This window comes from Opisthorchis viverrini (assembly GCF_000715545.1).
Source record: "Opisthorchis viverrini unplaced genomic scaffold opera_v5_376, whole genome shotgun sequence".
Classification (NCBI taxonomy): Eukaryota; Metazoa; Platyhelminthes; class Trematoda; order Opisthorchiida; family Opisthorchiidae; genus Opisthorchis; species Opisthorchis viverrini.
The window spans coordinates 470073-485034 of NW_008752033.1; the positions used below are offsets into that span (position 1 = coordinate 470073).

At 46.4% G+C, this 14962-nt stretch overlaps 1 protein-coding gene across 1 annotated transcript in view; it reads right to left on the reverse strand.

Annotated features, from left to right (window-relative positions):
• Positions 1–12497, reverse strand: part of T265_15170 (hypothetical protein) — a gene marked incomplete at both ends in the record, with an annotated part of 39371 nt that extends 26874 nt beyond the window's left edge. Inside the window, one exon of the mRNA XM_009176905.1 lies at positions 12485–12497. Within this exon, the coding sequence (XP_009175169.1) occupies positions 12485–12497 (13 nt within the window). The remainder of the gene's footprint in view (positions 1–12484) is intronic.
• Between the last annotated feature and the right edge of the window lie 2465 nt (positions 12498–14962).

Genomic DNA, 14962 nt, shown 5'->3' on the forward strand with positions numbered 1-14962 from the left:
TGTTGTATATTTGCTCTGTTTTTCAAACGTTTTATCATTTATTGCTAAATCACTTTCTTCCGTTTTCAGCTCTCAGTGTCAAAGTTTTGGATGAATAAAGCCTAGCTTTCAGGCCCTCCGTCTTTTCCATTGCCATTCTGATTGTCGTTGAACTCTGACCCTCGTCGTACACAACAACTAACTAAGGAAAACGGCCCCTATAAGAAAAGAATGCAAGTGGACCCAAAAGTAACTAAGTGCTAACCTATCACAATCATTCTGAGATGCTCATACGTCCAGGCACTCATTCACCTAACCTTGATAGGAAGTGGTGACAGGAACGTCACTGACATGGACTACCAGGTATATTTTGCGGCGTCTCCAACCAAACACAATAGGGATTACGCAGACCACATCCCAAAAGAGGCGTCGTACCGACAGTTTGCTACCATACCGCAATCTCCTTCACACCAATGTACGAACAAAAAACGACCGGTCGCCTGATTGAGATAATGCTCTATTCCGAAAATGATGGTAGGTCATGCGCACGACCACATCACTGCAGCATCTGGCACAGGATGCATTCTTCAATGAAAGTCCCCGTTGCACAACCGAAAACTCGTTTTCTAAGTGCCTCGTTACGGATTCTCAAACGCCAACCTAGACGAACTATGGTCCTGAGGCAATGATTGTCGAACACTTGGAGACGTCTCAGTTCCGCTGCTCGAACAGACCAGGTCTCACAACTATACAATAAAACAGTCCACACTGTAGCCTGATACACGTTCTTTGAATTAAGGGATGTACCGCCTTGACGCCATCGGTGTCTCAAATTAGCCAACGCGACACGAGCCTTGCAGGTTCGCGCATTGACCTCATCTGTCACGCTACACTCAGAACTAATACAACTTCCAAGATACACAAACCGCCCCACAACCTCGAGTGCCTCCCTTTGGATTGCAAGCGGCACGTTCAGTGACTGCATGTCCACGAGCATGACCCTACACTTCGTGGGTGTAAAGTGCTTGCGAAACGACGGGATACCTTTGGTCAATTCATCCAAAAACACGTGCGTTTTTCTCTTCTTCGAAGACGAGAACGATATCGCCTGCATATTCCTGAGACCGACAAGGTTTTCGTCAGAGGCTATTTGAACACCAGGGTTTCGAAGACCTTCCAGCGTTCGTCTCATTATTCCATCGATCACGAAATAAAATAAGAATGGAGAGTGTGAGCATCCTTGATGGACACAGCTTCGTGTACGGAAGCTTTTGGAGAGCTCTCTGCACACTGTCACATGTCCGGAAGTCTGAGAATACAAAAAACGTATTATGTTCACAAACTTCCGGGGCATTCCATGATGGTCAAGTGTGTCAAGGAGACAGACCGATCAACCGAGTCGAATGCACCATGGGAATCCAGGAATACTAAGATTGCGGGTCATTTGTACGTATGGTTGAGTCGAATATACCTTGGAAATCCAGGAATGCTAAGATTGCGGGTCATTTGTACGTATGGTGTCGTCCTATCACCTAATGGAGTGAGAAGCTTTAATCACCGCAATCCCTACCAGGTCGGAACCCCGCTTGCTGCTCTCAAGTCAGTGTTTCACGAGCCGCCATAAGCTGAAGAAGCAATAGTGACGCCAACAGTTTCATTACGACCGGGGTCAATGTGACCTTCCGCGATTACCGCACTACCACCGATTCTATCCAATTGTCTTGGAAAGTCTCTTTTTCCCGAATGCAGACAAACAGGTCAGACAAACGCTGACTAGGGACTCCAACTCCATTCTTGAACACTGCGGGTGGGAGGTCATCCGGACCGGGAGACACAAACGTCTCTCGTCCGGGTAAGAATAACCTAAAACCAACATACTAGACAGTGGTGTCATCAATAACAATGTCCATATATGAATGAATTGAACCCATATTCGAAAATAAAAAGATGAAACTGCAACTCACGTTGATTCCATCCGTTGAATTTGGACTTATGTCTGGCCTGTCCGTGATGTGGCATTGATGTAAAAGTTGACAAGTATATCCAAAAAGACAGATAATCAGGGTATGGTGAGATAAGAGCCAGACACCAAAAAGTATATCACGGTAAGGTTTTCAGCTGCGACACCAAAGACGGTACGATTACCAGAACCAAACCAGGTGACAGGGACCGTTCTGACGAAGTGCAGGAAACAGAGCTGTAATGAAGTGACAATTTTATTACAAGGTGTATACAACGATCATATCAAATAGGTGGCTAATACCGCTGTCACCAACCTTGAAATTGTTCTGACGAAATGCAGGAAACAGAGCTGTAATGAAATGACAATTTTATTATAAGGTGTATACAACGATCATATCAAATAAGGGGCTAATACCGCTGTCACCAACCTTGAAATCGGACACGAAAACCAGTATTCCATGGTGAGACAACTGCGTTAATTTATTTGAATAGCACGAAGAGACGGGACTGGATCTTACCGTGGTGTCATCATTATCATCATCGACAGCATGACATTAAGGTTCACCGACGCTTCGCTGCCGTACAACCATTATTGATTTGAAAGCCTTATAGTGAAGAAAAGAATAAAACTGGAAGCGGAAGGGTCGCAGTACCAGCTGAATACAATCATTCCGACGTACATACATTTCCGGACCCTCGTTCAGACATTTTGAGCAGAAGCTGACCACAAGATCGCCACTGAAATCGCTTAGCAGCCATATTTCGCAGCAAGGCAGTTCAAACATGAACTTACTGTGATGTGGCGGTTTGTGTGCCTCGGCGACCCAATGGGCTATACTGGGGGTTTTCCGCGCGACACCCACATTCTCTCATGCCACGTTGGTCAATGGTCTGAAAACACAGTCTCCTGGCCCTCCAGGTTGGGGGTTGGAACATGTGTGGAGACGTGTTCCGTAAAAATGGTAATGTGATTGCATTCCCAGGCCAACACTGCTGACTTGCGGTTAGGCTTTTGAGCCAAAAACTTTGGTTGAGGGTCCCTATCGTCCTCCTGTCTAAGTGTGGGTGCCCTGGTAGTATCCCACTCCTTGTGCTAACAACACTAATGCCACATCGGCCGTCGCGTGGTGCTATCAGCCGGGTCGCCTTACTTGCTGCGTACAGCAGGGTGGGTAAGCGAAAACGTGCTACTGCTAACGCCTCCCTTCTTGCACTTTCATGTTTTGCGCACTCCATCCTCTTCTGCCCAAATTTGAACGCTTTCTCTGCAGGTCCCAGCACCAAGACTGACCGTTTCGCTCACACATCACAGCCCCAAACACTTTGAAGTCAGTTTTCAAACCCCCAGAGTCTGTCTACTTAGCCGCCTTATATGTTCACACACTGAAGCAAGCAGGTCAACAGGTGGTTCTTGCTTGTACGCTCGATCCCCTATGAATTGATGTATGTTGTCCGTCAGAAACAAGGATGCAGGACGCAAGTAATGTGATCGAACTGACTGCCTTTCACGAATATTCTTTGTGTTCACATTGTCGTTTTGTATTAACCATGTTTTCGCTTTCACTTTCAGCTCATGTACGTATATTCATATACAAGTGAGGCGCTATTCATTCTACGCTATTCACTCTTGTTCTCGCGCTCAATCAGGATCGATATTCTATTCGTAACAGTGCTCCCCTCGCTTTTATCCAGGTTCCGGTTGCGTAACTCTGGTAATGCAGAGGCCGCTGCAGCCGGATGTGCTAGGGTGTGTAATGTACTGAGCGACCGAGCGGAAGCGTCTCTGCTCTATTAGATACACGATGATAGTCGCCTCTGCGCGGTTCGTTTGCAACATCTGTGATCATGAGTTGGGTACACAGGAGAGACGTACAAAAGACTTGAAGCGTTAGGGAACCTTTTGTTGGATGTTCTTGTCACAGAATATCCTGTTGTCGACCGTGACCTTGTTAAGCGAATGGATTTGCCTTGGGGTTAAAGGACACTATGCCAAGCAGGTCCTATCCTCGTGTGAGCCCTTTAGTGGGCATCGGCGGCTGTGATTAGCATTGAGTGATTCGGAAACAATGACGGAGAAAACGGAACGTTTGTTCCGGTTGGTGGTTTGCCACTGTTTATGAGACCATCCTTGCAACAAATCCAGAGCACCTGGTATTTTGTCAGTTTGAGACCTTCAACCATATTTTCGGGTAGATAAGACGATTCAACTATGAGTTCTCAGGAATGCTATCAATAACAGTTGCCAGCCTTGCCTTCATATTACCTACGTACGATATGGCCTCAGGCGCGAACCGAACGCAACGTCACTTGCCACCGCCACCGTGCGACGGCAATTGTTGACGGTCATGAGAATAGACGGATTCATTCATTTGAGCCGATCACCTGTCTGTTTTATTCCCGGTTGAGGGTGAATTCTCCAGCCAGCACTTAGCTGATTGAGGGGAACCGTCCCAGCCAACTGTAATTATGAAAGAGGCGCAAGCAGTGGTCGTGGCACTTACAGGATTACCAGTGTAACCCATGCTGTAACAAGGCTTAGCGCCACTTATTTGTCTATCACGATGACAGAGGACAGGATTCTGGTCAGACGGAGACAGAGTGGACCACTCTGTCAAGTACAAAAGCAACAGAATACGAATGATCTACTCAACCTTGATTTCAAAGACGTTTTTGATTTTGTTGACCGGTATATTCTAAACGCTTACGAGCGAGGTGGCTGTGATTAGAGCGTGAATTTACTGACCGTAAGGTCCGTGGGTCGAGCCCAATCTCTGCTTCGTGTTCTCTTTCACGCCCTTCTGCCAAGTTATGCTTTGTCCACCTCGCGGTTCGCGCCATTCTGCAAAAGAAAAAACACTCGTCTCGGTAGACATTGTTTCGGCCTTCGTAGCACATGACCGGTTTGTGTACACCTGAAAAGCAATGAAAAGCATCAGCGCACAAGTGCATGATCGGAGTCCATGCTGGTGTTCCAGAAGGAGCGGCAGGCGGTGATCGACTCTCGCCACCGATAGCTGACGGCGATGTGGTCGGGAATTAAGGATTCGGGGCTGGGCGAAATGTTGTCAAGCGAGTTCCGATGCTAAGAAATCCGCACTGCAAAGGAACGGTCTGTTATCGGCACAAATCTGAAGTAAGCGGTCCCCGTTGTCCGTGTGTCTCGCGTCCAATCCAAGAAATCGTTCAGCTGAAGCACCCTTTCGGTGCCTAACTGCAATGCCACCAGATAGAAGCACGAGGGTTGGGATACTGCCCAAGTCTAGGCAGGGGAATTCGACAGGCAGAGGTCGGATCCAAACCACGGACCTTCCGGTCAGTAAGTTAGAGCGCCAACCACTGAGCCATCCCGCCCAATCCAAGACGACCACCCAATCGGGCTTCAGCGGTGCCTAGTCTACCTACCTGGGCGTTCATGTCACCAGTGACCACAGCGATATCTGCGCTTTTAGCCCTCTGTAGAAGGGCACCTGGAGCGCCTTGGAAACTGTCCCTGGCGGATTTAAAGCTAGTCAGTTCGGGCATAAGCAGACACAATAAACAAGGCGCGATGGACCTCGCACGAAGTCTGGATAAATCCAGACGGCGCTTGTCCGGTGACAACCGTCTGGTTATCCGCATAGCGTAGATATGGACTTGAGGGCGCATCCTTATGGTTTTCGATGCTGATTAAAAAATTAGCTGTTTTAGGGAGGAGTCCTGAGGAACTCCAATGAAAACTGGTGCAGAAGGACACTAGGATAATCCAAACTAGCGATGTCCTACTGGAATGGAAAATAAATCACGGGATCTCATGGGTGTTATGTTTCTGAAGCACTGGAGATGTGGACGTGTAGCAAATGATCGGAAAAGTAGAACACGGCGTCTATGGTTTCCGTTAATTAGTCCACGAAAACAAACATGTTCGTCACTAAAGAATAGTTTGGAAGGCATCCATATGTTGCTCCGTGGATATAAAGTAGTTGGTGACTAGCCCAATCAGGTGGCTCCACTCCGGAATGCGTTTCATCACCTTGAAGAGTGTGCTGGTGAGACTAAAAGTCCAGCTGATGCTATTACCACATGCAAATCAGACCTGCACGATAAATACATAATTTTCGACTGTATAGTCGCCGAAAGGCGCGGTAGGTATCACTGATTTGTGTCAACAACACTCTCATCACATGCATGTGGAGACCGAGTAAGTCGCCGGGAGTCATATTTTAAAAAACGTTACACCTTATACAGAGGCGGAGAGCGACTGGAACAAACACTTAAAAACGCTGTCGAAGAGCATATAAACCAAATTAACGTTCTATTCATTATTAAAATCCTACGGGGCTTTTCATGAACTCCCCACAGGTAAAAAAAATGACGAGCCGAAAAGTTGTGGTAATAGTAATATTCTAAAAGTCCTGTGGACGCCCGACGAGCAGTTATCAGTTTTGTTGACTCTTTCCAATCAGCAAGTCCAAGCTCTCAAAACCCATCCAGGGCCTGGTGTATGACAGCAAACAGACCCCGGACCATCCAACCTACAGCAGAATCAAAAATACCGGCCACAAAGTCGCGCACGGCACCCATTGTCCGACAGACTGGCGAAAGGCCCACGACCCAAGGACGTCAGTGCACTGATTGGTCAGCATCCAATGGGCTTCACGGGGTCACTGATTCACGGATTGATATAACTTTTCCGGTCGGGTTTGTCCATGTTGTTCAGTATCCTCCGTTAAACTGAAAGGTGCACGGGCTTCACGGATTGATATAGCTTTTCCGGTCGGGTTTTTCCTCGTTGCTCAGTATCCTCCGTTAAACTGAAAGGTGCGAGCGGAAAAAGGGGTATAACTGCTCTTTAATTTCTCTACGCGGGCCAGTAAGCTTGCCAGCGCGGGGACAGCCAAAGGGCGTCTAAAAGTCCTTTGAACTGTGCACTATATGCAGCATGATCAATTGCCGGAGAAGAGTTATTCCACCCACAAGCTATCCGTAATTAGAAATTTGTTGCCCGATAAGATTGTGCGCTCCGAGCTTGTAAGTCTCCTTACCATATTCCGCCGTGTGTTAATTGTCAATGGTGAAAAAATTGGCCAAACCTTGTTCAAACAGGGCATAAATAAGCATTAGGTCTCCTAGAGGGAAAAGATTATCATTTTAGAAGAAGTATCTGGTATCGTGGTTTGTGTCCATACGTCAGGCTGTCGGATCTCTGCCCTACAGTGGTTCCGTATATTACTAAATACCAGCTAATCTTCTGTGCATGTGGTAGTGTGGCGTTTTTGTACCTTTATTTTACTTCCATTATAACACTAGGTATTTCATCAATTGCATAATCGTTTTTTGTTTGAATACGATTGTTTATTCGCTGACCTGGGCCAACGACGAACTATTTTAAAGAGAACAATTGTTAGTGAGTCTGTTCCATCTGACCTATTTATTTTTGTATACCCAACTTAGCGTAATTATTTTTATTACTTTGCCACACACTCCTGGTAAGCTGACTTATTGGGTAGCCAGACCATTACAGTAGATATCTTCGTCGAAGAGCATTGAGGCCTTTTTTCCCAAAACACAACCAGTCAATTTAAGTAGCTTTTTTCATCCAGCTGCGCACAGGCTTTTCAGTTCGGGCATCTCGTCAGCTCCGTGAATTGTCTGAACAATGATACTGTATAACTCTTTGGCCAAAGCTGGTTCCATTTTAGATTGATCAAGCAGCTCCGTATTTCCATGTCGGAAGTTTCGAATCTATGTTCGAGGTTCCGGATTTCTGGCCTAGTAACAGACGATACCAAGGGTCAACTGACAGTAGCCACTGTACTCAAATGGGGCTTTAATTAACACTTGTTCAGCGATGGGTTTTTCGCTGGTGCAATGAAAGGAAGTAGGCTTTCACTGCGGAGCTGTGTCTTGGCTTCATTTATCCGTGGGCCAGCCTCACGGATCCGCTTCAATACAACCTTCAAGTGAACTGCATGCTGTGGTTCCGAATTGCTGTACACAACGATATCGTCCCCGCACACGGCACTATTCTGGAGTCCCTTCGCCAAACCGGGTATCAAGCGGCAGAATGTGAATGGTGCCGCAAACAAACCAAACGATATTCTTATCAACTGATATTCGGTGACCCCAAATCCGTCAGGAGTGTCAGTTGTCCTGGGCAATTTCTTGTGGGTGTGACGGCATGGTGAGTCCAAGAACCCTGTTGAACGACTTTTGTCAGCGCAAAATCAAAATGTGCACTATACCTGATGAGCTGAAGCTTCATCCAGAGATGTATGAAGTGCTAGCTGGAGGGGAGTTTCTCAAGGAGTTGGCTGACGAACTGGTCATTTTGCGGAAGACGCGAATGACAATGGCCGACAGGAAACAAATTGGTCCCACGCAGCATAAACTGAATCCACCGTGCTTCAAAGGAAGGTATAGGGTAGTGTCGGAGAAAATCGGGATGGACGAGGCCAAGCGTAAAGCATACTCACCTGCCGTCTTGCAGCTCGAGTAAGCTCGGAAAATCAAGAAGCGTTCTATCAAGATATCCGCGTCAAAGACTTCTGTTGCCAACCAGGTTTCTGGAGGAGCGATTATGGGAGGCAATTTAAGGCAACGGCAATGTATCAAATTGCGGCGTCTGTTTAAGAGAGGCAGTTTCGGACAACCACTACAACATACCACTGATGCATCCAAAGTTGAGAAGTCAAGAGATTCGCTGTCAGGGATGTTAACAGACTTGATAGTTAAACGCCTTGTTTGAGTCCAGGAATACGAGGAAGCCTCGATAGCACGCTTGCTTGCTGGGTGCCTTGATGTTTCCGATTGCATGGGCATTTTGCACCATGAGCGTCCTGTTTGTGCGGACCGTTTGCCTTCCGGGGACTTTTTTCCCATCATGGATGAAAAGTTCGATGGCTGCCACCATTAGCTAGTGCGCTGACACCGGGATTTGATGTTGCTCGCGATGAACACCATGGTTTTTTTATTGTTTTTTTGCGCCGTTGCGTTTCTGTGAGGTCCTATCGACTCGCTTGTGCATCGAACGACCCACCAAAGAGTATTCGTTTTGATAACACTATCAAGAGACTCGCTTTCGCGGAAGATTGCATTCTGAAGCCTGCCAGATGCTTTTAGATCTAGCGAAGTTTATATGGCTTGTTTGACTGCAGTCGCCTTATTTTTGTAACTGTGTGGGCTACCAGTTGGTCCATGATTTGTCTAGTCAGTGTATGTAGGAATTCTGGTACATTGTCGTTGGGTATAGCTGTTGCACTCAGTGAGGAGTTCATCGCTTCATCTTTGTCGTCAGTCAGGAAAATAAACTCTTGTAATTCCTCATACGTTGAACGGAGCATCGCTGTCGTTGGCAGTCGAGTGGGGTGTGACGGTGAAGTGGAAACTAAAACCTGAAGTCACGGACTGTTGCGTTAACGTTCTTTTAAGAGCACAAGGGTCCATAACTACCATCAGGTTGACAATAATGTTGGGGGGTGACTTACCTGCCGCAACGCGGAAACTTGTCTCCGCCTCTCATCTGGGACTACTATAGCCCAGGTTTGACGCCTCTGTGGCGCGACCGTCTGATATACACTTGATGTTTGAGTAGGTTTTTTGTATGCTATCATCCCTCTCCAACACCCGCTGTACGGCATTCAGTGAGGGAATATGATCAGAAGCCCAAATACTCGTTTCCTTTCATTTCAGCGTAGCCAACCTGCATAAGGCGGCTCGTGTTCAGGCTTTTTGACCACAGAAACATGAACAGATTATGCCAGTTGTTTCTCGTACTCTTTCTACAGGTCGACGCCACGGTGATCAGTCTACTCTTCCGCCCACTGAAGACGTCGTGGCATGAGAGAGCTGGATAGCCTTAGCAGTCAACGGATCCGGAATGGGTAGCACTTGATACTGGTTGAGCAAAGAAAGTTTGTTATCAACATCAACAACTTCGTTCACTGTCTGACTTCCTTTTTGTGTGTTTGAAAGTACGGGAGACTGCTGAACGTCACTGCTAGCGGTTGCATCTTGTGCAGGGTTCGCCTCCGCAGTCTTCACGGAGCCGTCTACTTCCCCGCGAGCAATACTGTGAATCATCCCAGAAACAACGAATATTTTTCGGCGGGATTTCTTGCGATTTCTCAAGGACATGGGTGAACCTGATCAGACACCGTATTCCGTTTTGATATACAGCTTCCAAATATGTGATCCATTCTTACCGCGCACGACAAAGGCCCAAGATTGGCACATCCCCAGTTTAATGGATGGCAGTGACCCTTATGTAGATGCCTCAGGATTGGCATAGTCCACACGGTTTGGGAATTAAAACGGTTAAGTTTATTATTATAAGCAAATTTTGACCAATGCGTCACTCAGTATTCACGAACACCGTGGAGTTTTCAAGGTTATCGCTTCTGCGAATTATCTGCATGGAGGACTTGTTTAAGCGGGGAATCTTCAAAGTCATGGATTACCATCGATTGGGTTAATGGTGCCCAATGTAATAAGATTTAGGTAAAACGTAGATCGCTCATAATAAGCGAATGCTCTAAGTATTTCTGCAGCTGAAAAAATTCGTTGAGCTTTCTGGAGCCTACAATATGCTTGTGGCGCGAAGGATGTGAAAGTGGTTCCCTGTAACTAAGTTTTGCTATGTTTGTCCTGATTGATCGAGCGAATAAAGGATTATGTGTTCTGCTAATGCTATTCCGAGATTCCAACGCGATAGAATCATTGTCAATCTCCGGACAAACCGTGAGTGAGTTTTGAAGGACGTACTGCTTACAGCTGATAACGACCTATGCCCAACAGTCAAGTTCTGTGGTCAGCCTTAGAAGAGTTCTCCACTGTAACTGGCAAAGGATGCCGGGATAATTACATCCTCAGTCATAGCATACAGCTTAATGAACCTAGATGGCGCGCAAATTAACCTGCAGCTAGGGTTTTATCTATACTTAGTACATCCAGGATGCGTCGAAACAGCGCTGTCTGCTGCCATCTGGGGATGCACCTATGGCCATATTGGCACTCCCCTGACTACAGCACAAACACACGTTCAGACTCCCGAATTTTACCGAGAGCGAAGTCATATCATCCACTTTAACATACCCAACTATCCTTTGCTCACTCAACAGAGACGACCGACACCCCTGGTGGTTGTGGTATATGTCATGTGTGGAAAGGAGCTTGCCGAATCCATCGCCTGCAGACTGGACCACTTCACGCAATGGCGTCCCATACTTCAGCAGAGCCGTGCCTGCATCAAACTCCTCTTCTGTTAGCCATCATTTTACAGGAAGCCGACCGCACAAAAACTAGGATACCTCATGGTTGTGTTCAAGATAATAATAGCTGATTGTTCCTCTGCCTCCTTAAAAAAGATGCATCAGGTTTCGTGTAATACTTGGTAATATCAAAACGCTCAGATTTCTAGCTTTTTCGGATTCATCGACTTTCTGTCAATTTTGCTGAGCGCTTGCTGCATTTGTAGTATGCCCACCTTAACGCAGAAGATCACTGGTTGTAGGTAACACGCACAAATAACACACAGTTATCCGTCATGTATTCATTTAACGCCTTAGCAAATGTCATGGTGGATGAAAAGCAGATATCCCCTGACAAACCGTGACAAAATGGAGATTGAAGTGATTTTCTCTTTGAGCACGCAGAAGACAAAAAGCAATATTTTGCGCAGAAATTTTAACTTCACTTTCAACTTTTCTGACCAACGGTCAGCGACCGGTTCAGAAGGCGAGTGGATAGATTCGAATTTTATTGGAATTTTTTTAACGAGAGAGAAAGTTTTAATTTGGCGTAATTTTTTCCCATGAACACCAAAAAAGGTCAAATTTTAGCAGTGCAACTTTTGGAACACATTTGAACGGTTTGAGAGCTCAATAACTGTGACCCTTGATGTGAAGCTTTTGGCCTTTTGAGCTGTCCAGGCTTTCACACGCAGGAAATGTGTAGAATGATTTCTTTTTTCATGATGTGGATCAACTAATAACTGTGACCCTTGATGTGAGGCTTTTGGCCTTTTGAGCTGTCCATGAAAATCAGCAGGCATTCACACGCAGGAAATGTGTAGGATGATTTCTTTTTTCATGATGTGGATCAACTTGCTGGTTATAGGATATTGAAGAAAGCCGTATTCCAGGATGCCCTAACTCACCTGGCATGATATATTGGTGAAGATAATAGATCTGTAGCTGTCAGTTTAAGTAACGTGAGTAGCACTTTTTACAAGCAGGGGCGAAAGCGCCTGCTTGGGTGACTGAAAATTGACTGGCCAAATTTAGCAATGCTTCATTCAGGATCGCTGGATGCACCTCATCTGGCCAAGAGATTCAAGTGGGATTTACCGTAGGAAGTACTTTTTTAACGTCCTCCTTCTTAAACAATAAGTTGGTTAGAGGCTAATCAAAGACCCGTCTTGCAAAGTTTGGACGCAATAAATTCGCTGGCGAGGTGCATGGTATAACCCGTAGGCTGTAACTGCAGCTATCTGGTCACCCTTGGGCTCACCATTTCTACCCAAAAGCATGAGGCCTTCGTCTTGCTTCGTCAGTTATATCTGACTTACTTAAAGAGTACATTTCCTCGGAGGTGGCTTTCTTTCTATGTTCACTTGGTGGAACGTTGATTTCCACCGTTTTCACCCCATTTCTACCCAAAAGCATGAGGACTTCGTCTTGCTTCATCAGTTATATCTTACTTACTTAAAGAGTACGTCTTCTCGGAGGTGGCTTTCTTTCTATGTTCACTTGGTGGAACGTTGATTTCCACCGTTTTCACCCACTTTTTGTGCATCATTCGCAAGTGAATTGTGCACGTCCGATTTGGGGTGGTCTATTTTAGTAACGTGAATAGCAACGGTCTGGGGAGCGCAGACGGTCGCCCGGAACACCGGGTACACCAACCAGACACACTGGCGCACGCCACACAGAAGGTTCTCGGCCTTGCTGTGTCTGTGCCGATCCCCTCGTCTAAACCTGATCCAGCCGCCAACGTCCCCCGTCCGATTGCCGCAACTTTGACGTCCCTTTGGGGCTGTTCAAGAACCAGATTATATCAGTACAATGATGTTCCGGCAGTCTGGATACACTTCCCCTATCATCGAACGTTACCTCCTGCCCACTGAAGCATATAATTGCAACTACGAACAAATAGTTGACCCGGCCCCGGCCGCCTCTAAGGCGAGTTCGTTCCAATCCACTGAACCTTTCGTTTGGAGTCAAACATATAGGTTCTCTACTGCATTTTCCGTTCGCCTTTTCCACAATCTCAAAGCTATTATTTACTCAGTTCCTTCGGTCGACTCCTCAATACTATCTCCCATTCGAAGACATCTTTTACTCCTTAGTTCCGTACAACAGTTACACCAGCGAGTTCACTTAGTTTGAGTGTAAATCATATTTTTGAAACGAAAACTGCCATTTCTCCCCAGTTAGAATTTTTTCATGTCCATGTCCATTTTTGCTTTTTTTGAACCTGGCCATTTTACTCAACCACCTAAGGTTACTCATAGCCAGTAGCGGTTTTTCAGTTTTAGTTCAAGTCAACCCCTTCATCTTGAACTGATCCTACCTCATGTTCTACTCTTACGTCTCCACAAACCTGCTGACTTTTCGCATAACAACTGTACCTCGTTGGTTGTACCTTCATCCCCGTTGTGTTAATGCCCTCTGCGTTCTGGTTGTAACGGCCGGATTATGCCTTAATCAACACATTCCCTACAAGTTGAGAAATAAATCTATTATTATACGTCATGCAACCGCGTTTGATTGGAAATCCTTGAAGTCGACGTCTGCGTTCTGAATGTTATCTATCGAGTGCCCAAGTATACTTCTGCCTCGCTTTGGGGCATGTGGGACCACGACCTGCTAGGTTGCGCTGTCATTTTTGAAACAAACAGGGTTAGCTCAATCTACGTTAAATAAATTAATTCTGTGTGCTGGTAAATCCCCGTCCCCGTTCCACCAGGCGATGAAGCTCTCCTGCACCCATTTTTGCTACGTATTTAGATGCCAGCCGGTTATGAGCAATAATAAATATTATTCATAGATGTTTTTTCCAGGTTGGTTCCCCATCCAACAACGGTGGCTTTTGAATCATCAGCTATACCGAGACAAAGGAATACATCTTATACTTGTTCCCAAGCCGCCTCCGCCATATTTTGACAACCTGCCCGAACAACTGAACCGTCTGCTAATGAGGCATGATGCATTTCATGTGCCTTGTATATCTTGAGGCCCTGTAGTCGGAGTCACCAAACCCAGTGCGAATCAGCCATTGAAAACGGCAGTAGGTATGCAATACCCTATGATATCCTCTCCGCTAAAAACCTCCCTTTATAAGGTGAGTACTGATCCCAGTTTGCCAGATGCCTGCCTCATAGTGATATATCGATTGCCTTACCTACACACTCCTCTCACATCAAGACGTCAGCAGCTCAGTGCACACCGCAAACCAAGAAGACCGTAGGCTTGGCGGCAGAACGTACCTAGTGGGTGGAAGGCTTCGGACGCAAAGGTCTTTACATTTAACCTCCACATCGGCACGGGTTGACAGTCCTTAGTAGGGAGCAGAGTGAGCGCTTCTTTGTCTGTCTAATAATTTGGGAGATCGGCTGTGCTGCACAGACGTCTTTCAGCACAGCCACTTGTTGAGTGGAAGTAGAAATGTCGTCACCAAGACTCGGGGGCCGTTCTGTATGCTTGGGGAGCTCGGGAAATTGCGGAAGCAGTCTAAGAAGAAACCCTTACGGCGGTTACCGACCTGAGTCTTCGAAAAAGTAGCTGTCGCAATAAAAATGTTTTCGGGAGGCATTGGATGGGGTGAGAGCGTGGCAGGTTTAGAAGGCAGACGGCCGAAGTACAAAAGATTAGTGAACACAAGGATGGACAACAGTAGCACGCATCATCAGGCTAACTCTGGCGAAGCAATGAACTGGTCATAGGATGCATCGGAGGGCCTTTTGTAGTACCACTCCTAATGCCCGTCGTACGGTGTTCTCTCGGCCACATACCTGCATCACTCACATCACATGGTAACCGGACTC